Source organism: Mustelus asterias, chromosome 7 (genome assembly GCF_964213995.1).
Source record: "Mustelus asterias chromosome 7, sMusAst1.hap1.1, whole genome shotgun sequence".
Classification (NCBI taxonomy): Eukaryota; Metazoa; Chordata; class Chondrichthyes; order Carcharhiniformes; family Triakidae; genus Mustelus; species Mustelus asterias.
In genome coordinates, this window is record NC_135807.1 from 121,781,228 (window position 1) to 121,806,882 (window position 25,655).

General features: G+C 43.3%; 1 protein-coding gene across 1 annotated transcript in view; it reads right to left on the bottom strand.

The window, feature by feature from the left end:
- rgs22 (regulator of G protein signaling 22) overlaps positions 1-25,655 on the bottom strand; it is a 103,556-nt gene that overhangs the window by 77,434 nt on the left and 467 nt on the right. The window contains exons 2-7 of the mRNA XM_078215511.1: positions 25,113-25,141; positions 21,101-21,163; positions 14,879-15,175; positions 7,161-7,382; positions 5,690-5,775; positions 673-892 (exon numbers count right to left, since the gene is read on the bottom strand). Of these exons, the coding sequence (XP_078071637.1) occupies positions 673-892; positions 5,690-5,775; positions 7,161-7,382; positions 14,879-15,175; positions 21,101-21,163; positions 25,113-25,141 (917 nt within the window). The remainder of the gene's footprint in view (positions 1-672; positions 893-5,689; positions 5,776-7,160; positions 7,383-14,878; positions 15,176-21,100; positions 21,164-25,112; positions 25,142-25,655) is intronic.

Here is a 25,655-nt window from a genome sequence, read left to right on the forward strand (position 1 = left end):
GCGAGTGCCGTTTGCTACCAAATAAACCTGTTGGACTTTAACCTGGTGTTGTTAGACTTCTTACTGTGTTCACCCAAACCCCCGCCAGGGAGTCCACAAAGAAAGACAGCAGAGCATGTTTGTCATGCTCCCTGCATGGCGAGTCCCTGCCTGGTGAAATGAGGCCCTTAACTGACCATTAATATTGGATTTAATCCGGGTGAAAGTGGGTGGGAGATCCCTACCCTCCCACCTGAATAAATGCCTCCACCACAAAACTCACCACATGGGAGGGCTAAAGATTTCACCTCTTGACATTACTCTGCCACCCAGAGCTCTACCAAGATTAATCTTCACCACCCCCCTCCACTCAGTGCATCATAATTTCTGCTTTCCCATAGTTACAGTATGGATATTCAGGACTACATATTCTTCCATCATACATCTCTTTGACACCTAATCTATTTATATGCATAATTGCATAATTTTCAAATGACTTTGCAAACCAAAAATATGCTTGTATTTTTAACTGAACCCATTTTTTGAAAATTGAGATTTGGTGACAGTTGTCAAAAATTACATTTTTGTTGGTTTTTACTCCGTCATTACGCCGCAAGTATAGGATTAAAGATCAATTGGAAGACAGCCACGGTTCAATGGCTTAGCAACAAAAGATGTCATTAGCAAACTTGCCTCACTGTACAACGATGCTATATCACTTCCTTCTTCATAGCTGGTATGATCATAGCTCGTATGATCATAGCTCGTATGCATCTCTTCCGTGGTAGCTTCAACTAGGTCTACAATTGTAGACGTGGACTCTTTTTCAATATCCCATGGGCGGTAAGTAGAGTCTATTTGTGGCACGCCAAGTCCAGTCTTGCATTCTAACTGAGACAGCAACTTTGCCAGTCTGCAAGTGATATTGGGAAAAATATTGGTCAGACAGATGGTACTTATATGACTAAAAACATTTTTTTTCTTTTCAGATGTTAAGTATCAACACACTACTTTGAGTAACACTATACATCTACAATTTGTCCCTTTAAATTACAAACATAATTGATGCCTGAAATTAAATTCAGTGATATACACTGGACTGCAGGAGAGTGCAAGATGTTAAATGGTATTTATATCTATAATGGGCCCTATAAGCGATGTGAAATACTGTGAGAGCATAGAACATAGAACAGTACAGCACAGAACAGGCCCTTCGGCCCACGATGTTGTGCCGAGCTTTATCTGAAACCAAGATCAAGCTATCCCACTCCCTATCATCCTGGTGTGCTCCATGTGCCCATCCAATAACCGCTTCAATGTTCCTAAAGTGTCTGACTCCACTATCACTGCAGGCAGTCCATTCCACACCCCAACCACTCTCTGCGTAAAGAACCTACCTCTGATATCCTTCCTGTATCTCCCACCACGAACCCTATAGTTATGCCCCCTTGTAATAGCTCCATCCACCCAAGGAAATAGTCTTTGAACGTTCACTCAATCTATCCCCTTTACGATGTATGAATAATCATTCATTCAAAAAGAAACAAGCCAACATTTTAAAGCTATCCCAAGTTTCTAATCCATTTGCCAGAAACATGGTGAAGGAGTTTTCTGGTACTGTTTACTGCTGACCCAAAAGCCATTGGGTGGAATTTTACGAGATTTTTTTCTGAGTGTCCAGCTAGTCTGAAAGAGAGTTCCGGATTTGATTTTTGATTTGATTTGATTTATTATTGTTCCAAGTATTAGTATACAGTGAAAAGTGTTGTTTCTTGCATGCTGTACAGACAAAGCACTACAGAATGTAGTGTTATAGTCATAACTAGGGTGTAGAGATCAACTTAGTGCGAGGTAGGTCCATTCAAAAGTCTGATGGCAGCAGGGAAGAAGCTGTTTTGAGTTGATTGGTACGTGACTTAGACTTTTGTATCTTTTTCTCAACAGATGCGTTTTCAGCCCAATCTTATGCACTCTGTCTCTGAAATTTTGAACAAATCTGTTTCTGGCCAGAGGGGCTGTGGGCGGGGCTTAATTTGCCAAGCAGCCTGTAGAGGGAGCTATTGCGCATGTGCAGACCTCTGATGCTGCACATGTGCATTAAAGTAGCAGGGGTCTGACAGACAGAGAGAGAGCTGTCAGGCCCCCGCTCCTGTAAGCAGCCTCAACTAGCTCCCCTCCTCCGCAATTACGAGGGCCTACAGCCCGAGATGCAGCCCCTGCCTCACAAACCAATTGCCCCCTCCCCACCGCCCAGACCAATCGTGGCCCCGCCACCCAGACTGATCGCGACCCCGCCGCCCAAATCAATCGCGGCCTCCATCCTCCCCCACCAATCGCAGACCCCTTCCCTCCCCCATCAATCTCATGCAGAGTAGCAGTAAGCCCCTCCCCCTCAAGCCCTGCCCCACTGGCCCCGCCCACCCACAGGCTACTCCACCATTTGGCCCTAAGCCTGGCACTGCCCAGTCGGCATTGTCCAGGTGCCCAGTGGGCATTGTCCAGGTGCCAGGCTGGCATTGTCCAGGTGCCAGGATTGCACTGCCAGTCTGGAACTGCCCAAGGGGCACCCCCGCCTTGCACTTGGCCTTCCTGGGGAGCCTCACTGACTTCCGGTTCCACCGGCAAGTCCAACACGACTGTTCCCCGTTATGGGGAGCAGGTGTTTTCCTCGCCGGAGAGAACATCTCCCGGCGAGGCCATAAAGGCAAGTGAGCCTGGACGATTGAGTTCTAGGTTCGCTAAACACATGTAGATGACAATTTCCATAAATTTAAATAAATTATAAAAACATTTTTCTATAGATATCATTTATATGGACATCCAGAAAGCATTCAATAATTCCCATATAAGAGATTGTTAGCTAAAGTTGAAGCACATGGCAATGAAAACAAATTGACATAGTCAGGAAGTTAGTTGAGTACCAGGAAATGGAGGGTATGGATAATGGGCTATACTCCAATTGGCATGATGTAAATAATGGCATCCCAAAAAGATCTGTACTGGGGCCCCAACTATTCACTGCATTTGTTAATGACTTGGATGAAGGGATAGAATGTCACATATCTAAGTTTGCCAATGACACAAAGGTGGGTGGCATTGTTAGCAGTGAAGACAGAAACATAAAATTACTCATAGTAATAGGTGAAGTGAATTGAACAAAAACATGACAAATGGATTTCAATGTAAGCAAGCTTGAGATCATCAGCTTTGGAGCTAAAAAGGATAGATCAGAGTACTTTCTAAATGGTAAAAGTCTAAAAATAGTAGAGATCCAAAGAAACTTGGGGTCCAGGTATCCAGATCATTAAAATATCATGAACAGGTGCAGAAAATAATCATGAAGGCTAATGGAATCCTGGGTTCTACATCCAGAGAATTAGAGAACAATGTGATAGAAGTCATCCTTTGGTAATACAAAGCCCTTGTTGTATCAGACTGGGCACCACGCCTTTAGGAAGGATCCATTGACCTTCGATGGTGTGGTAGTGTAGATTTACCAGAATGATAACTAACTTTCAGGTTAAATTATGAGGAGACTTTACACAATCCAAGGCTACATTTTGTGGAGGAAAGGTTAAGGGGTGACTCGATTGAAGTTTTCAAGATATTAAGGGAAAGAAATTAGGTAAATTGAGCGAATTCTGCTGGTGGGGGAACCTAAGACTAGGTAACATTGCCTAAATCAGCATTTTTAAACCAGGATGTCCCAGAACTCAAAGCTTCCCTGAACATTCCAAAAGGATTCCACTCAATTTTCAGGTCATTTGAAAATTGTATTAAATTTTTCAAAATACATTCTTACAGTTAATGAAAAATAATCATTCATTCAAAACTGTCTTACTCTGTTTATTATAAAGTGAATGGCAAGGGGGAGGAAAGAGGATTGAGGTTTCACTGAATTCCACAATATATTATAGCGTTCCTTAACCAAAAAAAGGTTAAGAACCATTGGCTTCACTGTCAGAGTCAGGCTGCCTGAACTGAAGTTAAGAAACACTTCGACAGCAAAGGGTGGTAGAAGTTTGGAATGTTCTTCTGCAAATGGTACATGATGCTAGACTAATTGTGTATCTGTATTTAATAGACTTTTTCTAACCAAATGATTTGAAGGATATGCAACAAAAGTAGGTATATGCAATTCGGTCACATATCAGCCATTACCTCATGGAGTGTCTTCACTACAATAGGTTTGATAGCCTGTCAATAGATCTGAAATTGCTGGAACCAGAGTGCAAAATGCACGCCTATGTTAACGTGTAATATTAAGTTTTTAAACATTTAAACACTTCTAATTATTTCAGCAGTAACAGTGATTCTTTCAGAATGAAATGTTATTGTAAACTCTGTAGGAAGTAAGATTTCCTCTGTGAGCTAAGCATCATGAGATTGTAAACCTGCTCTTCGTAACAACTTTATGTTTTAACTATTGAGTTTAGCTTTCTTCACGGTTTTCATAGAATCCCCACAGTGCAGAAGGATGCCATTCGGCCCATCAACCGACAACAATCCCACCCAGGCCCTATCCCCGTACCCCATGTATTTACCCTGCTAATTTCCCTGACACTAATGGTCAATTTAACATGGCCAATCAACCTAACCCGCACATCTTTGGAGTGTGGGTGGAAACCACAGCACCCGGAGGAAACCCATTCAGACTTGGGGAGGATGTGCAAACTCCGCACTGACAGTGACCCGAGGCCAGAATTCACCCCAGATCCCTGGGGCTGTGAGGCAACAGTGATAAACACTATACCACCGTGCCACCCATAAGCAATATCAAATTAGTTGGTTGTCAGGACTGCAGAAGATTTAAAATGTCAAAAAACTGTTCCAATAAACTCCACACAATAAAGGAAGGTCAGAAGCTAGATGCAGTTTAGGTAATGGCTAGCTAGACAAACACAGCTGCCAGCCAAAGGTTCAGCCAGAGGGGTTAGTAAATGTTGAGGCTTGGTCTGCAGTTTGTAGTGAGTTCACAGATCTCAACATAGTAATCTAGAGAAGGAAACAAAGTTCCTGCTTCTGACTGCTATAATACTGCAAAATGAGGGCACATGTTCATTCTCTACCTGGCAGTAAAATTGGATAAGACTTGAAACTCCAAAATTCCACCCATATGTTCACACGTTAAGGAAGGCTTTTGGAGCAAGATACTGGAGTGCTGTGACATCCATGGAATTACAACAGTGCCATTTAAGAGAAGAGAGGACAAACATAGTCGACAAAAGTAAGGATAAAAGGGGAAAGGAAGACCAAAACACAAGCAGCAAATGCATCCTCCTCACGCAAAAGCTTTTCAAATTGCAACTGCTGGATTTGCATATCTTCACAGTCACCATTCCCCATTTGAGACTCTAAGTCCAGCTGTGCCCTGTGGCAAAAAGCCACAAGGAAACGGACTGCTTTCCCAAAGGGAAAGGAAAAGTCGAAAGGAAGAGCAAGTCGATGCTCATTTTTGTCTATCTCCTAGTAGCTGGTTAGAAAGTGCCCTTGGCAGATGCCCTCTAGCTTTACCGTTCAAACAGGGAAATATTCAAGATAGTTTTCTTCTCACTTACACAAGCAATTGTAAACTATAAATTGATATTTATTAAGCAATACATTGATTATTCATGACTACAAGGTGTATATTCAAGCTTATTGAAAACATGGTCACTGTGTGAGGTAAATATTAACAAATCGCTCATAGAAAAGGATTTGGAGCTTTCACCTGTACTCAAAGTAACAATCACTCATAAGGAATGTTGGGAGTCTCTCATTTTTTATCCATGCAATGCCCTGCACTTGATCGAGGCACTAAAATTGAAAAAAATACAACTTATGTTGATTTATTTTGTTACATTCCAGCAAAGAATCACAGATATTTGGAAGTTCTGAGTTGATTATTCATCATTATTTATTGTCATCAAGCAGGCTAAGCAGCCAATCAGACTGAAGTATTCTCAAAGACAGCAAGCCAGGAAGTCAAATGCACTGATATCCTTCACTTTTAATTACATTTTAGAAAGCAAAATAAATGATTGGAATATAAACATGGGACTAATACAGAGGCTGAAATATCATAAATTTCAGAAAAATAAAAAGTTTTAAAAGTATTTTTCTAACCATAATGGAGAAAATTAACATTCCACATATACGAAATTACATTTTTCGGGTCAGAGAGATTGCTCAGCAGTAATTAGGAATTTAGTACACTGTTTAAAAAAACCTAGTGATACTTCATTTAACAGGATGTAACTTTTTCAAGAGTTTTACAGTGTGACTAATAGTATAAAAGGGCAAGTTCGTGTCAGTTCAGTGACTTCTATTTGATTGCAGACTGCAGAAATATCAACTGGACGCTATGGAGAAGCGTAGAATCATAGAATCATAGAAACCCTACAGTGCAGAAGGAGGCCATTCGGCCCATCAAGTCTGCACCGACCACAATCCCACTCAGGCCCTACCCCCACATATTTTACCCGCTAATCCCTCTAACCTACGCATCCCAGGACTCTAAGGGGCAATTATTTTAACCTGGCCAATCTACCTAACCCGCACATCTTTGGACTGTGGGAGGAAACCGGAGCACCCGGAGGAAACCCACGCAGACACGAGGAGAATGTGCAAACTCCACACAGACAGTGACCCAAGTCGGGAATCGAACCCGGGACCCTGGAACTGTGAAGCAGCAGTGCTAACCACTGTGCTACCGTGCCGCCCACAGACAGCACAGAACCACAGACAGCAACTTCTGCATTTAATTGCATGTGTATAGACTCCAGGGGTGGGATTTTCCGGCCACGCTTGCCCCAAGCGTGGCCGGAAAATCCCACCCATGGTCAACGCACGTCCACATGGTCCATGTCCCGCCCACTACAATTCCCGTGGCGTGCAGGATGGGAAAATACCGCCCCAGAAACTGCTTTCGGTTTCAAAGGAATATGACGATGAATCCAACCAGTTTTACTAACATTACCACTGCAAAGCCGGGCCCAATGTTACACTCTGTCTGGATCTTCTGATGAATGGCAACACCCATGAGCTGTACCTATCTTACTCTTTAAAGATGTGGTATGTTTACAGCAGATCCTGTTCTTAAACTGAGATTTCTACTGTTGTTATTCTTTTACCATTCTTATATGCACAATCACTGACAGGCAGACAAGGAGGCATAATGACAACGTGAATCATTTACCTACCTTTACAGTGAATTTGTTTTCAAATTTCAGGTCCAGAGCAGTGATTTTTTTTTTAAATTGAGGATATCTTTCTCTGGATTTGACTGTTACATCATAGATGGGGTCCATAGGACTATAAGTATTTACCAAACGTTTTAACTGCCTCAACAGATTTTTCTTGGCATTGTCAACTATTTCAAACGTCTCCATTTCTTTGTTAAACCAAATTGGCATTGGAAAATTCTGTGAAACAAAAATAGAATGCAGATTTAATGTGCAGAACCAGAACAATTATTTTGTTCCAAATTCTCTAGGAACGTCTGGATTTTCCAGGAATTAAGAACAAACAAAGAACAATACAGCACAGGAACAGGCCCTTCGGCCCTCCAAGCCCGTGCCGCTCCCTGGTCCAAACTAGACCATTCTTTTGTATCCCTCCATTCCTACACTCCTGGGCACTGTTGCCAACAACTCTGGTGGAAAATCGTAATGGTTAAATTTCACTACCGATTCTACCCTTTAGTTAACTGAACGAGACTCCAGCTAAGTCTCCCATTTCATACTCTATCCTCCACCTAACTCTTCGCCCTCATAAGCCTGAATTTTCCTCTGCTATCGCACACCAAGTTGGATGAGATAATAGAGGAAACAGCAAGGAAAATCAGATGACAACAACTACTTACACTTCCTGCCCAGCCTTGATCTTCATCTCTGCCCCTCCACCAAAACCAGATTAACTGGTAGCCACTTGCATACACCCACTACATGCAAAAAGGGATCTTGACCCAATTCTTTCCATCTGTCCCTCCTCCCAACACTTGCTGAGACCACCTGGACGATGGATTATTTTGGGTAATGGTATGGTGTAATAGTGCCCCCAATTGCTGTCATAGAAGGTCTCCTCTCCCTCTAATCCCTTACTTGCTGAAGCCTCAGTCTGCACCAAGGTCCTCACTGGAGGACTTTATCCGGGTTTTTGGAGCTCTGCGGAGCCTTCAATGTTTCCTCCTCCTGCTGCAGCACCGCCCAAAACTTCCTCAGGGCCACCAGACAGTGCCTGCTCACTGGCATAAAACCCACCAAAAGCCTGCTAATGAATACACAATTCTCCTCCTCCTAGGGAACTGAGTGGGGTCGAGTAGTGGGCTGAATTTCCATCCTGCTTCTGTCGTTAAGGAAATCCTCGAGTGAGATTAAAATATTTAATCCAACTCAATTCATTTTCATAAGATCATCTCTCATTCTTATAAACTCCACAGAGCATAGACCCATTCTAACCAATCCTTCCTCCGAGGACAGCCCAGCAATCATCCTAAATACAAACCTAGAACATAATACTTAAATAATGGCGAGGTGGTGGAGGCGTGTGTTCATTGAATTACTGCAATGTCTGCATGATCAATGGAAAAGTTTATTAAGTTAGTTCTTTGTGAATGAGTTCTTCATAAATCTTTCCAGTAACATAGCAGTTGTGTGATTCAGTTGACTTCAAAGGATCAGTTGATACATGAAAAGATCAGCTGGGTGGTTAGCACTGCTGCTTCACAGCTCCAGGAACCTGGGTTCGATTCCCAGCTTGGGTGACTGTGTGCAGTTTGCACATTCTCCTCGTGTCTGCGTGTGTTTCCTCCGGGTGCTCCGGTTTCCTCCCACAGTCCAAAGACGTGTGGGTTAGGTCGATTGGCCATGCTAAATTGCACCTTAGTGTCCTGAATGCGTAGGTTAGAGGAATTAGCGGGTGGATATGGGGGTAGGGCCTGGGTGGGATTGTGGTTGGTACAGACTTGATGGGCCCAATGGCCTCTTTCTGCACTGTAGGGTTTCTATGATTTCTATGAAATTGTTATTATAAACACCATAGAAAGAGTTTCAGATTGGTAATCCAGCTTGATTCGGATACACTATTCTTAATAACCTAAACTGTAGCAATTGAGCTCGCGGGATTTGCGCAGGCGTTCCTGCCCCGATAGCGTCTCCCAGCACCGGGTTTCCGGTGGCACCAGCTCTGCGCCGAAAATCGGCGGGGAGGTGCCAAGACCAATTAAATAGGTATTTCCATATATTTTAAATATCATTAGTGAGCCCGGGACTGAAGTCTTAGGGCCCACTAGCAACTCTACCCCACCTCCCCCCGAGCCAGAGTGATTCACTCCAGTGGGAATTACACTAGTTCCCCTCTAACGAGGAACCAGTGGCCCGACCCCACTGGAGTGAAAGGGGCAAGCGGGGCCCCCCCAGAAGGTCAGGCAGGCTGGGGGTGCTGCCCTCTGGGCATTTGCACCATGGCAATGCCAGCATGTGCACTGGCACTGCCCAAGGGGCAAAGTGCCAATGCCCAGGGAGCACCTTGGCACTGCCCATCTGGCAGAGCCTGTGGAGTGGCTAGGGGAAGGGCCTGTTGCGGGCAGGGTCTGGTGGGGCAATCGGTGGGGATGGAGGGTCCTGCTGCCACTCTGTAGACAGGATCAGTGGGGGAAGGAGGGATGCCAGCGATTGGGGTTGGTCAACCTGCTTGTGTTGGGAGTGTGGGGTCGGGACTGCAGGGGGGTAATCGGGGGTGCGGGAGTGTTGGAAATTGGTGTCCCAATAGATAGGGGGATTCGGGGCTGGCCCAGGAATGGTCAGGGGGCAAGTGATCGGGCTGTGGTGGGGTGGAGGGCCGGCGATGCCATAGCTGTAAGGCTGGCCAGCGATCGAGGTGGCCAACAATCAGGAGGCCGGCAGTGCGGGGCTACTGTGCATGTGCCGATCTCGGCGCTAACAGATCGTCGCAAGCGCAATGAGCCGCTCTGCACTATGCTGCCAGCCTCTCCAGCGGGAATAGGCCCCGGCCCCTGATTTATAATGATATTCATGCTAGTGGCCTCTACAGTGCACAGAGTGTAGGAGATTCTTCTCTGAGCTCTCACTGAAAAAAACAGCATGAATTATTCCAGTTTTCACACGGATTTGACACTTAGAATTATTTTGGGGGAATTCCAGCCGTTAACTCTCTTCCTCTCTGCACAGGTACTGTCTGACCTGTTGTCTTTTTTCCAGAATTTTCTGTTTTTATTTCTTCAAGTACTGAAATCACTATTGTGGAACTCAGTTGAATGCTTTAGGTATTCATTTCCCTGAAGGGATATGAAAACACCTGTGTTGTAACCATGGATGGACTGTCAGATCTCACACTATTTAATTGTTTATGATTAGAAGTGAATAATGCTGTTGTCACTATTGGCTTTATAAAAATCACACTGTTGCCAAAATGTTCTTTGCTGGGGACGTGTTAATGTGACCGAGAACAGAAAGTTCCTGTCACTAATATTTATAGGAACTCAAGCTTCTGGATGTTCGTTTGAACGACAGATTCCACATTATTGAATGCAGAAAAGGGGACATTCATAGACAAGGGGATGAAAAAAAAAATTAATTTTTGTGAACTGGTATTCAAACTGGAAATGAGTCAGGGGGTGCATGGGGTGGGGTGGGTTTTTTTATTCATGCGTGGGACTTGGGCGTCACTGGCTGGCCAGCATTTATTGCTCATCCCTAGTTGCCCTTGAGAAGGTGGTGGTGAGCTGCCTTCTTGAATCGCTGCAGTCCATGTTCTGTGGGTTGACCCACAATACCGGTAGGGAGGGAATTCCAGGATTTTGACCCAGCGACTGCGAAGGAATGGTGATATTTTCCAAGTCAGGATGGTGAGTGGCTTGGAGGGGAATTTGCAGGTGGTGGTACAGCTGAACATGACCGATCTTGAGCTGTTCCGCTCATTACTCATGCTGCCTTGGCGGAGGCGGGCAGGAAGATGCCCTTCCTACTGTTAATTCATGGGCTCGACCTACCAGGCACCATATTTACAGGGCACCCATAAAGCCACCCTCCCTTTCCCCTTTAGCCTGCTTCCCAAGCCCAGCCTCTGCTCAACCCTATTCTGCATTCCCTGCGCCCCCCCCCCCGCCACCACCATTTCCAGCCTTCAAGCAGCTTGTATTACCAGCACTCTATCTGAGTGAAGTTATGAGCAGTCCCCAAGATGGTGAAAGCAGCATCTACTGATCCCATGAAGTCATGGAAGTAGTGAAACTGGTCAGTTGCATGCCATTCATATACAGTTGTTCAGTGAATATTCTAATTTCTCACTGGCAGGGAACTTAATTCTGGCAAGGTGGCCTTTTAATGAGCATGCAGGACATGCTGATACATGCGGGACGCTCGACCCGCCTTTAAATTCCCAAAAACAGAATTCCAACAGCTCAGCCCGACGCCGAGAAACTGATTTTTGTCTTCACGCCAAGTTCCCCTGCTCCACCCCCACTGCTGGCAGGACCAGAAGATAGAGCCACCTATTGTTTCACAATGCATGGGAATAGTGGAGGCAGACCCTTTCCTGCTACGTTTACTGCAATGATTCATAGGTTTGATTAATATGAAGTTTATTACGGGGAACAGTTTGGCAGTTTCTGCCTGGTTAAGTTTAAGTTTATTATTAGTGTCACAAGTAGGCTTACATTAACACTGCAATGAAGTTACTGTGAAAATCCCCTAGTCGTCACACTCCGGTGTCTGTTCGGGTACACTGAGGAAGAACTTAGCATGGCCAATGCACCAAACCAGCACGTCTTTCGAACTGTGGAAGGAAACTGGAGCACCTGGAGGAAACCCACGCAGACACGGGGAGAATGTGCAGACTCTGCACAGACTCAAGCCAGGAATCGAACCCAGGTCTCTGGCGCTGTGAGGCAGCAGTGCTAACTACTGTGCCACCGTGCCGCCCAATAAATACAGTACCTACTCCTCCTTCTTCACATCTACATCTTCCTGAATCATTCAGTGGCAAGAAATTGCTTTTGAATAAGCAGAGCTATTTTGTGGACAGTTTTGTTTGCTGGAGGCAAATTAAACTTCCCGGCACTCTTGAGTTAGTCTCTTAAGTATTAAACCAAAGTTTAGCTGTCCTTTTAAAACAACTGGTTCCATACTGCACACCTTGCTTGTCCCGTTTATACAATATTAGAAAGACTGAAGCAGTTAATCCAGGGATATCCAAGCTTTTTGTTTAGTGGATTTCTGATATTCATGCCTCTGAGAGTCAAGGGCCAAATTATAAAATTTAAATTAGATAAGCATTGAGGATCGAGTGTTGTGTTTACATAAATAACCTATGACCCAGCAAGGTCTCTTATGGACATCTCTCCACATTAGTCACATTGATTGTCTGGTAGGGCCATTGCATCTTAAAATAAAATATACTAATATTACTACAGCAGTGAAATGGCTTTCCTGTAATACCTGAAGTCAACTCCGTGCTGTAACTAACATTAAGGCAATTGTGACAAATCCTATCCGGTTTAAATTATTTAAAAAATATATATTTTCTATTACATGAATCTGGAGCTTAGCATGGGTTTTGCAATGTTGAAAAGGGTTGTCACATTACGATGCATTCTATCTTAGTTTTAAAATCTGGATCAAATGAAATGATATGGTCAGGCTTTTGCCTGTCAAAGATATTTGCATGTTCCTTTTATCTCTGCCGTCAGGCTGAAATAAGTGAATTAAACTGTGACAGCAATGATTCATTCTGAGTGATGTATTTATCCTCCATTTCTGTTTGCAGGAATCTGCTGTTTGCAAATTAACTGTCACATTCCAATACTTGCTACACTTCAGAAAGTATTTCATTGTAAAGGATTTTGAGATATCCTGAGGTGCCATCTAAATGTAAGTTAGGAGCAGTTCCATTATGTCAGCTTGCATACAAATAAAAAGTGACATGACCCAGGCTAGCATTCCATGTTTTCTGTATCGTTTTATTGGGTGGGACTAATACGGCCCCAGAAGGATTGTTTAGAACATTACAGCGCAGTACAGGCCCTTCGGCCCTCGATGTTGCGCCGACCAGTGAAATCAATCTAAAATCCATCTAACCAACACTATTCCAATATCATCCATATGTTTCTCACATAAAAGTTTCCATCATGTTTAATTTTCAAACATTAATGTGAAAATCTATCCTTTTATTGTTTTTTTTAAATCAATGAGGCTAAGGCTGGGTGCATTTGATATGTTTGTGTAATAATTCTTGTTCACCAGTTAAGGGAAAAGCAACATGTTTATTTACAGGTAAAGGCTATACAGAGGTTTGCAGCCACGTGACTGCAGACAGCTCCTGAGAAAGTTCTGGAACAGAAACCCCTGCTTTCCGGGGTAATCCTTCACCTTGCTCCCAGATTGGCTCCCTGGGTCATGTGACCCTTACTCTGCAGATTGATCCTTAAAGGGGCAATCACCACATCCCTCCCCCTCCAAGCAGTGGCACAGTGATTAGCTGCCTCATAGCGTCAAGAAACCTGGGTTCAATTCTGGCCTCGGGTGTCTGTCTGTGTGGAGTTTGCACATTCTCCCCGTGTCTGCATGGGTTTTTTCCTGAGTGCTTCAGTTTCATCTCACAGTCCAAAGATGTGCAGGTTCGGTTGACTGGCCATGCTAAATTGAGCCTTAGTGTCAGGGGAATTAGCAGGGTAAATATGTGGGGTCACGGGGCTAGGGCCTGAACAGGATTGTTGTCAGTGCAGACTCGACAGGTCGAATGGCCTCCTTCTGGACTGTGGGGTTTCTATTCTATTTTTCTGAGCTCTTTTATACAAATGTCAATGCTTAATTTACACACTCCAAGATAATTAAACATTTAATACATGAATCCAGTCCATTATAAATTAAGTCTTTCAGGTGGCTTCTGATTTCTAGTGGAATGATGTAACTCCTTTATCTGGAATACTTCCACTGGAGTACTGTCGGTGCAAAACACAATCACAAGTGTCTCTTCAGTACACATATCGCAGCTCCCTCTGTTTCCAAAGGAATGTCAGTTACACCTGTAACAGGAGGACCAGGTACTCCAGTGCCCACACCCAAATTTCCTCACATGCACGACTCCATTCGCTGAAACCGACCGTGTTGACTTACATGAATCATGGTTTGTCTTGACTGCTCTGGTTGGCCACTACCCTTCCCAGCAAATTTGGAAACATGAGGCACACTCTCATTCAGGTGACGGTTCAATAACAACTCTGCTGCTGGGACTCCTGTTGTTGCATGTAGAGTGGTCCTATAGCCAAGGCAGATTCTGGTCTCCACGGTCCCTCCCAACTGCTTCTTTAGGCCAGACTTAAAGGTTCGTTCAGTTGGTTGTTGGGTGGTAAGGTGCAGTCGTCATGTGCTTGATACCATTGTGGGCAGTGAAGTTCTGAAACTCAGCATTCGTGAAGGGTGTTCCATTATCAGTGACTGTGACTTCAGGTATTCCGTGGGTGGAAAAACATTGGCGTAATTTCTCAACTGTAGCATGCGATGGAGGCTTCATCTTAAACACTGCACATCGACAAGGAGCCCATGAATGGACCTACATAATCAATATGGACTCGTACACATGGCTGGCCAGGCCACTCCCAAGGGTCAGGTAACCTTTGCTGCAACTGGCACTGTTCACAGTGCTTGACTCGGCTCTCAATGTCAGCAATGCCAGGCCCCCAGACATAACTCCTGACGAGCATCTTCATCTTAGCTGAATTACCCAGTGCCCATATGGGTGTATCTAAAAACAATTCTCTTCCTAGTACAGGGGTGACTACTCTTGCTCCCCAAAGTTTGATGCCATCTTGGCAATTCAACTCATCTTTTTGTATAAAATATGGTTTTATCTCTTCAGAAACTGGGTCATTAACCCATTCCATTAAGACCCTGTGCCTCACTTTGGACAGCAATGGATCTTGACTGATCCAGTACTTGATCTGTTTTGCAGAGACTGGCAATGTGTCCTGGAAATTCAACGCCATGACAATTTCCTGTGGTACTGGGGGAGGTGCAACACTCTCTTGCAAAGTTAGCTGACTAAGTGTATTCACTGTGTGCGTTCCTGGCCCGTGCTTGAAGGTATATTCGTAGATGAGAATTAAAACCCAATGCGGAATTCTTGTCAATGCAATTGGTGGAATAGCCTTGTCTTCTTTAAAAAGATCCAAAAGCAGTTTGTGATCAGAAACAAGTGCCTACCATACAAATACCAGTGGAATTTCTTGACACCAAAAACCATTGATAATCCTTCTTTCTCAATTAATGAGTAGCCTTTTTTGGCCTCAGAGGGGACACTGTCTACACTTCCTATGCACCCCAGACATACTCTCTTCCACCTTCTTTCATCAGGAAAAAGATACAAAAGTCTGATGTCACGTACCAACCGACTCAAGAACCGCTTCTTCCCTGCTGTCATCAGATTTTTGAATGGACTTACCTTGCATTAAGTTGATCTCTCTCTACACCCTAGCTATGACTGTAACACCACATTCTGCACTCTCTCCTTTCCTTCTCTATGTACGGTACATTTTGTCTGTATAGCGCGCAAGAAACAATACTTTTCACTGTATACTAATACATGTGACAATAATAAATAAATCAAATCAACCCTATTAGCTTTTTAGGTCCATCGGCATCTCATCGGACAGCACTGCAACAATGCCATATTAAGTGGCATCACAAGTTAAGACCAGTTTTTGTTAGACAGATAAATGCACTAACAAGTTCAAAGAATGCAGAATTGTTATGCTCTGTTAACAGCTTATTTCTGGGGCGTCTTCCAAACCAACGCTGGTGCTTCTTTAGCAGCATATGAAAGGGGACCAATAATGTCAAATTGAGTAAAAAATGCCCAAAGTAATTCACCATTCCTAAAAATGGCTTGAGATGTGTTTTTGAGGACCAATGCCTCCTTTATGGCTGTGACCTCTTCTTCCATTGGGTGTAGTCTTTGTGCATTTACACAGTACCCCAGATAGGCTACTTCAGTGGCTTGAAAAGTACATTTCTCCTTCTTGGTGCAAACTCCAGCCTCTTGAAATCTCTTTCGCACTTCCTCCACATTAGCTGGGTGCTCAGCTTCTGTTGATCCAGTTATAAGGTCATCAAGATATACTACAACAACTCGTGGCAGCCCTTGCAACAGACTTTCCGTTGTTCTCTGGAAAATAGCACATACTGATAACACACCAAAGGGCTGGCACATATACTGGAACAAACCTGTGTATGTGTTTATCATAACGTAACCTCGGAAAGTGTTATCTACACCAGGCTACTGATATGCGTGACTGATACCCAGCTTTGTATAAGATTGATCCTTCAGCCAGCTTTGCATACAAGTCTTCAATCTTCGGGATTGGATATTTATCCAACATGGCAATGCAACTTGTCTCGCTTCAACTTGTGGACTATGGGTGCTGCCCATTCCGTGAACTGAACTGAATAATGCCCAGTTCTTAATTCAGGATCCACCTTTTCTCATAAGGCAGATAGTGGTCTGGTGCTGGTCTTGTCCCCAAAATGAAAAGAGGGGTCGCCTCTGAATCTTCGCTTGCAGGCCCTTTATCTTGCCTAACACGTCACTGAAGACGCTTTCGTACTTCTTCATCCATTTGAGCAGTCAACGTTTCCGTACTTTGAAAATCTTGGTCCAATTTAACTAGGTTTCCTTAAGCCAATCAAGGCCCAGACACTAGCTTACAGGCACTGTTGTTGTGTCCATTATTTTTATGGCTTCTCCTGTGTAAGTTGTTAACTTTGCTGCAGTACTCTATAACTTCAGTTGCTGGGCACCTTCTCTCAAATAATGAAATTTGAGAGAAAGCAGATGCCTTGATATCTACTTCCATCTTAAGAGGTTTTCTATTAGAATCATTCAATTGTACAGTGCAGAGGAGTCGAGTCTGCACCGACATGTGAGAAACACCCAAACTCCCACCTAATCCCATCTACCAGCACTTGGCCCAAAGCCTTGAATGTTATGTCAGGTGCTCATCCAGGTACTTTTTAAAGGACGTGAAGCATCCCGCCTCTACTACCCTCCCAGACAGCACATTCCAGACCGTCACCACCCTCTGGGTCAAAAAGTTTTTCCTCACATTCCCCCCAAACCTCCTGCCCCTCATCTTGAACCTGTGTCCTCTCGTGACTGAGCCTTCAACTAAGGGGAACAGCTGCTCCTTATCCACTCTGTCCATGCCCCTCAATCTTACACACCTCAATCAGGTCGCCGTTCAGTCTTCTCTGCTCCAACGAAAACAACCCAAGCCTATCCAAGCTCACTTCATAACTTAAATGTTCCATCCCAGGCAGCATCCTAGTGAATCTCTTCTGCACCCCCTCCAGTGCAATCATATCCTTCTTATAATGTGGCGACCAGAACTGCACACAGTACTCTAACTGTGGCTTCACTAAAGTTCAATACAACTCCAACATGACTTCTCTGTTTTTGTAATCTATGCCTCGATTGATAAAGGCAAGTGTCTCAGATGCCTTTTTCACCACCCTACTAACATGTCCTTCCGTCTTCAGAGATCTATGGACAAACACGCCAAAGTTGCTTGGTTGCACAGAACTTCCTAGTGTCATGCCGTTCATTATACTTCCTTGTCAAATTACTCCTTCCAAAATGTATCACCTCACTCTTTTCAGGATTAATTTAACCAGGAGCATTACTGTAATGGGACTATCTTGCCCGCTTTCACATTAAACAGGTAGTGATCATTCAAGTTGTTGGTGCAAGCTTTTCCACATTATATACTTGTGATGCTCTATTTAAATTGGCTACTGGGTAGACTTGACTTGTTTTTGCACTGATGCCTTAAATGGTCTTTCCTGTGACAGAAAGAACATTCAGCCTCTTTACACCTGCAAGATTTAGCAAAGTGGTTACTCCCACAATGCTAACATTCTGTTTCAATCTTTGCAGATTGATTTCCTCTAAATATTTAATTTGTGACTGAATTCACTTCCCACTTCATTACTACAGCTTCATTTTTGGCGCCACTGCTGACTACAGATTCCCACCCTAACTGGTGAACAGTGCCATTTTGCACACTTTGTAACTCCTGTGCACCCTTTTCAGCGCTCTCCAGTGCTCACTTATATCTGCCTCTGCTGGTAACTTCTGTTGAACAACTTCATTATTCACTCCCCAAACTAATCTGTCCCACAGCATATCATTCAAAGTGGCTCCAAAGTCATAGTGTTCCAATATTTGCTTCAATTTGGTGATACATGTCTCAATAGTTTCCCCTGGGGCTCATCCCTTATATTAAAATTAAATCTTTGTAATATGACTAATGGTTTTGATTGAAAGTGTGACTTTACCAATTCAGCAATATCAATAATGAATGGCTTGGAGTCGGGTGCACTTGCGGTTGTGAGACTGTGAATCAAATTGTAAGCCTGGGTCCCACATGCACGCCTTTCTCCTCCCCTCCTATTTCATTGGCCTATGTATTGTGTCTAGTCATCAAAAGGATCTGTCCGTCCAAATAGAGTAAGAAGTCTCACAACACCAGGTTAAAGTCCAACAGATTTAACCTGGTGTTGTGAGATTTCTTACTGTGTTACCCCAGTCCAACGCCGGCATCTCCACATCATGACGTCCAAATAGATACATTTTTGAAATCACTCTGTCTCAACTTCACAGAAAACTATACTCACAGTTTGAAGTTCACTTTTACCCTTGCTGCCAATGTAATAATTCTTGTTCGCCAGTTAAGGGGAAAACAACATGTTTATTTACAGGTAAAGGCTGTATAGAGTTTGCAGCCAGCTCCTGAGAAGGATCTGAGAAATCCCGGTTTACCAGGGCGATCCCCCATCCTGCTCCCAGATTGGCTCCCCGGGTCATGTGACCCTTACTCTGCAGATTGATCCTTAAAAAAGAGAATCGCCACAGTTTAATCTAGATTCATTCTTGATTCTAAGTTCAGGTTCCAGTGAGGCAGAATCTGATTTATATTGTGTGACTTCTGTCTAGTTAGAAAGTTGAGCGACCTGTTTAGGGGAAAGCTCCGCACACATTTAAATATACCTCCCAAAGGTAAGAACTCAAAGCGTTTGCGGAACAGATAGCATCTCTGCTCTCCGTATTAAGCTCAAGTAGATTTACAAAATGTCCACTTTGTAAACTGCACTGAATTCCACTCAGTGTCAAACCGAAGTGGCATAAAACAATCCTTCTGAATGATTATTATTACATTTGATTCAGTTTGAGCCCCGATTCTGGACTTTAAAGCTTTAGTGAAAAGTGAAAAATAACTTTCCATGTAAAGTACCAGAAAGTCCTGCTCAGAAAAGTTTCATTTTGTAAAATCTGCAGCAAACCTGCAAAAAATACATTATTGCAAGATTAAAGTCATAGGATCCAGACACATTCTGCAATTACAATGTATTCAAAGGGGGTTGATCAATTTATGCAACCTTAATTGAACGAAAGGAATCCTTTTGATCACATTATATCTATACCAATCCTCACAGATTAGAGAATTATACTCATATGACTACAGTGAAACCTGTAAATTACAGACACTTTGCGGATTATCAGCTGTCCTCATTTTTAAAATGGTTGTTGTACGCACTGTTTAAAAAAATCCCAGCAAAGTTGAAGCAGTCCCTGAAATTTTGATCAGCCTTAATCAATGGTTACAATGGTATGAATTCTTCTCCCAATCACCAGTGTTGCATTCTGTTCACTTAATCATTTTGCTGTTCAAATTCCTGTTTCATTTCAAGCCACTCTCCCCCTCGGAGCAGTGCATCTCCAGTGATGAATTGTGGTTCTAACAACAGTAGGGCAATCAGAGGTTAAGGACTTGTGCTGATATATTGAAGCTGGAAAAGGCCAGTCAGCGGTGGTACGGTGGCACAGTGGTTAGCACTACTGCCTCACAGCGCCAGGGACCCAGGTTCGATTCCGACCTTGGGTGACTGCGTGGAGTCTGTACGTTCTCCCTGTATCTGCATGTGTTTCTTCCGGGTGCTCTGGTTTGCTGCCACAATCCAAAGATGTGCAGGTTAGGCAGATTGGCCATGTTAAATTGCCCCTGAGTGTGCCAAAATGCATAGATTTGGGGGATTAGTGGGGGAAATGTGTGGGATTAAAGGGATAGGGTGGGGGATGGGCCTGGGTAATATGCTCTGTTTGAGAGTCGGTGCAGACTCAATGGGTTGAATGGCCTCCTTCTGCACTGTAGTGGTTTTATGATAACATTCGGGAGGGAATATAAAACAGGTTACATTATGTGTACGAGTTGAACCATAAATCTGCAGGAAAATTGATTGGCAAATTAGGGACTCCCAGGCATGTCCATTGCACCATAGAGCAATAGAGAGACAGAGAGAGCTGTGAGAGCCAATCGTCTCATTCCCCAAATCCAAAACTCCTCCAAGAAGCAGATCCACCATCAAAAAATGAAAAAAAAAAGAATATATGGTCATAGAGTCAGGAGCTGAAAGAACAAATGGATGCGGCACTGGGGAAGGAAAGGATGGCCCTTCCCACTGTAACAAGTGCATTCCTTGATTTGGGAGGCTGTTGAGGTCAGTAGAGTAAGAAGTCTCACAACACCAGGTTAAAGTCCAACAGGTTTATTTGGTGTGCTACCAAATAAACCTGTTGGATTTTAACCTGGTGTTGTGAGACTTCTTACTGTGCTTACCCCAGTCCAACGCCGGTATCTCCACACCGAGGTCAGTAGATGCAGCTCAGCATGATAAAGTACTGTTTTTTATTGAAAGAATGTGTACTGAATGCTGTACTGAATGTGGAGTCCTTCATCCGTAGAGAAACTGCTCCATCTCTGAGGCAGTGGTTTCTCTACCTCCATGAATTCTAGTAAGAGCTCGCCATTTTACAACTGCCCAGTTTTTAACAAAATACACTGCGGCTTTGTGCTGGCCTGTCTGTGTCGTGTTTTAAGTTGTAAAAAGGCTTGCTGCTTTGAAGGCTGTACATAATTCATAACTTACTAGAATCTGTGGTTTCAGAGTCCCTCGTGTATATTTTACCATGTAAATTACTTGTGTCTCTCAGTGAATTTGTTTTGCAGGTGCCCAGTTTCTGAGTGCCTGCAAACACAGGTTTCACTGTATTTAATCAAGCAAACACTTACCATGAGACTGAGAAACATATTGAAATAATCGCTCAGTAGATTATCTGTTAGCAGGTACTCTTCCTAGAATTGGGAAAAAAAAGAAAAATTCAAATTCTTACTCTTTCCAACCATCATAATATGGTTTACTATGGACCATGGTGTTTCTCAATTTAAAAAGGAAGGATAGCTATGAAAGGCTAAATTTTGCTTATAATCTTCCTTGGAGCGAAATATTTTTGTGCACCAAAATGTGATTTGATTTGATTTATTGTCACATGTATTAGCATACAGTGAAAAGTATTGTTTCTTGCGCGCTATACGGACAAAACATACCATTCATAGAGAAGGAAACGAGAGAGTGCAGAATGTGTTACAGTCATAGCTAGGATGTAGAGAAAGATCAACTTAATGCAAGGTAAGTCCATTCAGAAGTCTGACAGCAGCAGGGAAGAAGCTATTCTTGAGTCAGTTGATACGTGACCTCAGACTTTTGTATCTTTTTTCCGAAGGAAGAAGGTGGAAGAGAGAATGTCCAGGGTGCATGGGGTACTTAATTATGCTGGCTGCTTTGCCGAGGCAACGGGAAGTGTAGACAGAGTCAATGGATGGGAGGCTGGTTTGCGTGATGGACTGGGCTACATTCACAACCTTTTGTAGTTCTTTGCGGTCTTGGGTAGAGCAGGAGCCATACCAAGCTGTGATACAACCAGAAAGAATGCTTTCTATGGTGCATCTGTAAAAGTTGGTGAGAGTCGTAGCTGACGTGCCAAATTTCGTTAGTTTTCTGAGAATGTAGAGGTGTTGGTGGGCTTTCTTAACTATGGTGTCGGCATAGGGGGACCTCTCGACCCTTTCTACTTCGTCCCTGTTGATGTAGACAGGGGCATGTTCTCCTTTACGCTTCCTGAAGTTGATGACAATCTCCTTCATTTTGTTGACATTGAGGGAGAGATTATTGTTGCCGCACCAGTTCACCAGATTCTCTATCTCATTCTTGTACTCTGTCTCATCATTGTTTGAGATCTGACCCACTACGGTGGTTTCGTCAGCAAACTTGAAAATCGAATTGGAGGGGAATTTGGCCACACAGTCATAGGTGTATAAGGAGTATAGTAGGGGGCTGAGAACACAGCCTTGTGAGCTCAGTGCTGAAAAATTGTACAGTTTACCACAATGGTGGTCTGTGGCATGTATACAAAATAAGGAACAATACTGAGAAAATTAGCATCAATGTCAAGCACCGTCATGTGTATTGTGTGTTAAATACTGCCCCAGCATTTAGCAATTGATCCAGAATGTCCTCTGATAAGTCAGTGTGTTATTTTATTGCAAATCAGGATTGATCTAAGCTAAAACAGCCTATCTCACTAGCAGTTAGAATCTTTCTCAAAGTTCACAATAATAGGTAGTGCTGAAAGTGGAAATAAATATTGCTTTTCTAAGGTTGGGGTTAAAGTGCATTGAAGTGGCAGAGCATGGGGAGCTTTACCTCAAAGCTAGCTGTATTTGATATGGAGTGCCCACTCATGATAAGCACAAAAGTTCACCTGTTCCAGAAAGTTTATATTAGAGCAATAACGTTATCCTTGATACTTCAGTATTATTAGTACCACTTCAAGTGGTCTTGGTCTTCCTGACCTAAGTAGATTTACCAGGATGTTGCCTGGTATGGAGGGCATTAGCTATGAGGAGAGGTTGGAGAAACTTGGTTTGTTCTCACTGGAACGACGGAGGTTGAGGGGCGACCTGATAGAAGTCTACAAGATTATGAGGGGCATGGACTGAGTGGATAGTCAGAAGCTTTTTCCCAGGGTGGAAGAGTCAATTACTAGGGGGCATAGGTTTAAGGTGCGAGGGGCAAGGTTTAAAGGAGATGTACGAGATAAGTTTTTTTTACACAGAGGGTGGTGGATGCCTGGAACTCACTGCCGGGGAAGGTAGTGGAAGCAGATACAGTAGTGACATTTAAGGGGCATCTTGACAAATACATGAATAGGATGGGAATAGAGGGATATGGGCTCCGGAAGGATAGGGGGTTTTAGTTCAGTCGGGCAGCATGGTCGCTGCGGGCTTAGAGGGCCGAAGGGCCTGTTCCAGTTCTGTAATTTTCTTTGTTCTTTGTTCTAAGGAAGAGAAGCCCATCCAGAGTACCTGCTACTGACCAATTTTTGTTACATAAATTCAATTAGATTCTGCCCATTTTAACAGTGAAACACAATTTACCTAACAGATATTCCCATTGTTAAATGGGTGGATACCTATCGTGGTCCTATTGCTAAATGGGCATCCTTAAATGCCTTAAGAGGCATTTAAGGATGCTTCTTAAATATATAAATTATGACCTAACACATGCTGTAAAATCCTATCCCGAAACTGTGTTTTCACCTTCTTTGTGCCCCACAATTGGTAACAGAACTTTCAGCCACATAGGTTATTCCTTCTCCTGTGTCCTTTGGAACCGCCTCCCTAAACCCCTCAATCTCTCCACTTCCTTCTCCTCATTGAAGATCCTCCTTAAACCCTCCCTTTGTAATGTCGAGGTTGGACCTATACCTCCATTTCAAACAAAAATACAAGAGTCCTTGTCAATCCAACAGCTACCACAACAGCTATAGGGTAATACATTGGATTGCATGGATTCTGGGTAAGGAATAAGATCTCCGTCTGTTTTGTTTATATTTACAAAGTATGACATTGGCTTGTGGCACAATGGTGCTGTCCCGATCTCCCTGAGCCAGAAACTCCGGGTTCAGGTCCCATCCCATTTCAGAAGTTGATGGCCACAGAACGTGGGTTCATAATGTGGCCAAACAAGTTGATTACCAGCCCTGCAAATCCTTCCACTGTGCCTGATGACAAGTGGTTAAGAGAGGGAGAGTTTTGTGGTCAGCCACCCTGCAAAAGGCAATGGCAAACCACTGTAATACATTGCCAATCCAGTGGAAGCCCATGGTTGCCAACACCCTTTTAAAGCCTGACACCAGAAGGAAAGGGATTGTTATTAACATTATCAAACCAGAAACTTCCAATAAAACTAGGTAGGCTTGCTGTTCTGATTCCTATCTACAATGCTAAGATGCACTGTAGGTCACTATTAGGATTCAGCAGCATGTAACTATCTGCTATTTCAGTTTGTTTATATTCTGTCGCTTCATTTTCACGTTCTGCTGGGCATTGTGTGATCTCTCAATGTTTTAGTCAATGGACTATTTTAAAAATATGCTACTGTTTTACAACTAAATCAGAATGATGCAATTAATTTCTCTCTCCCTATGCATAGTGAAAGTTTATTTTATCCTTAACTGTTTTTTAAAAACTGCAAATAAATGACAATTGGGATGAACACCGAAGAGCGAAATGCATCCGAAAGACTAAAACATCCCAATTGACAACTTGTGATTGCTCTTTTCAATGTAAGCAAAGCTTTAAATCGACAACTTAAAATGTCAGTTTCCATCTTAGCAGTGTGTGAGCATCAAAGTAAAATGAACTGACCAGCATTAAAATTATTCAGCTGAGAAGGAATGTGAATGGAAAAGCTACATTAGCAGTGACGGCAAGATCACCGAGGTTCCATCCCAAATCAAACAACGAAACTGGTTTTGAAAGCAAAATACTGCAGGTGCTCAGAAATCTGAAATGAAAACAGAAAGTGCTGGGGGGAGAACTCAGCAGGGCTGGCTGGCAGAATCTGTGGAGTGAGAAACAAGAGTTAATGTTTCCAGTCGGTATGACTGAAGTTTGTATGTTCTCCCGTGTCTGTGTGGGTTTCCCCCCCCCCCAAAGTCTAAAGATGTGTAGGTTAGGTGGATTAGCCATGGGCCTGGGTAAGATGCTCTTCATGGAGCTGGTGCAGACTCGGTGGGCCAAATGGTCTGCTTCTGCACTGTAGGGATTCCGTGGTTCCACGGACTCTTCTGATGGTTCCAAATGTTCATTATCTCTCTACAGATGCTGCCAGCCAGACCTGGTGAGACGTCCCTCCCCACCCGCATTTTCTGTTTCTAATTAGAAAGAGGCATTTACTCACAAAGTCATCCGCCGTTACATCAGGAGGTTCTGGAAAACAAAGAATTCCGTTGTGAGCTGTTTAACAATGTCATCCTCGCAACCTTGCTTGTCAATTAAATGACCTTCAGAAACATTGACAAGCTGACAACAGATGTCTAGCCAGAAAACCAAATCACAGGCCCATTCCTAAGAAGTACCCATTCATCCCCTTCGCCAGAGCTCAATCGCCTCAAATGCTGCAGCCAACAAATTCTCCTTGATGCATTAATTAAGGCAACTGAAATAAAACATTACAATTATTCCCTGCTTTAGATGGCGGAGAAGGCATAAACTTCAAAATTAATTCCTGAAGTCAACTCTTTACCTTACACTGAAATAGACTGTTGTCCAAACCGCAGCATATAGAGATCAAATCCCACAAGAGTTGTTCTGTCTGTTTTCTTATTTAATCATTTTTCATTATTTTACACGTAGTGTTAACACTTCAATGAATTTACTATGAAAATCCCCTAGTCACCACACTACTGCACCTGTTCCGATACACTGAGGGAGAATTTAGCAT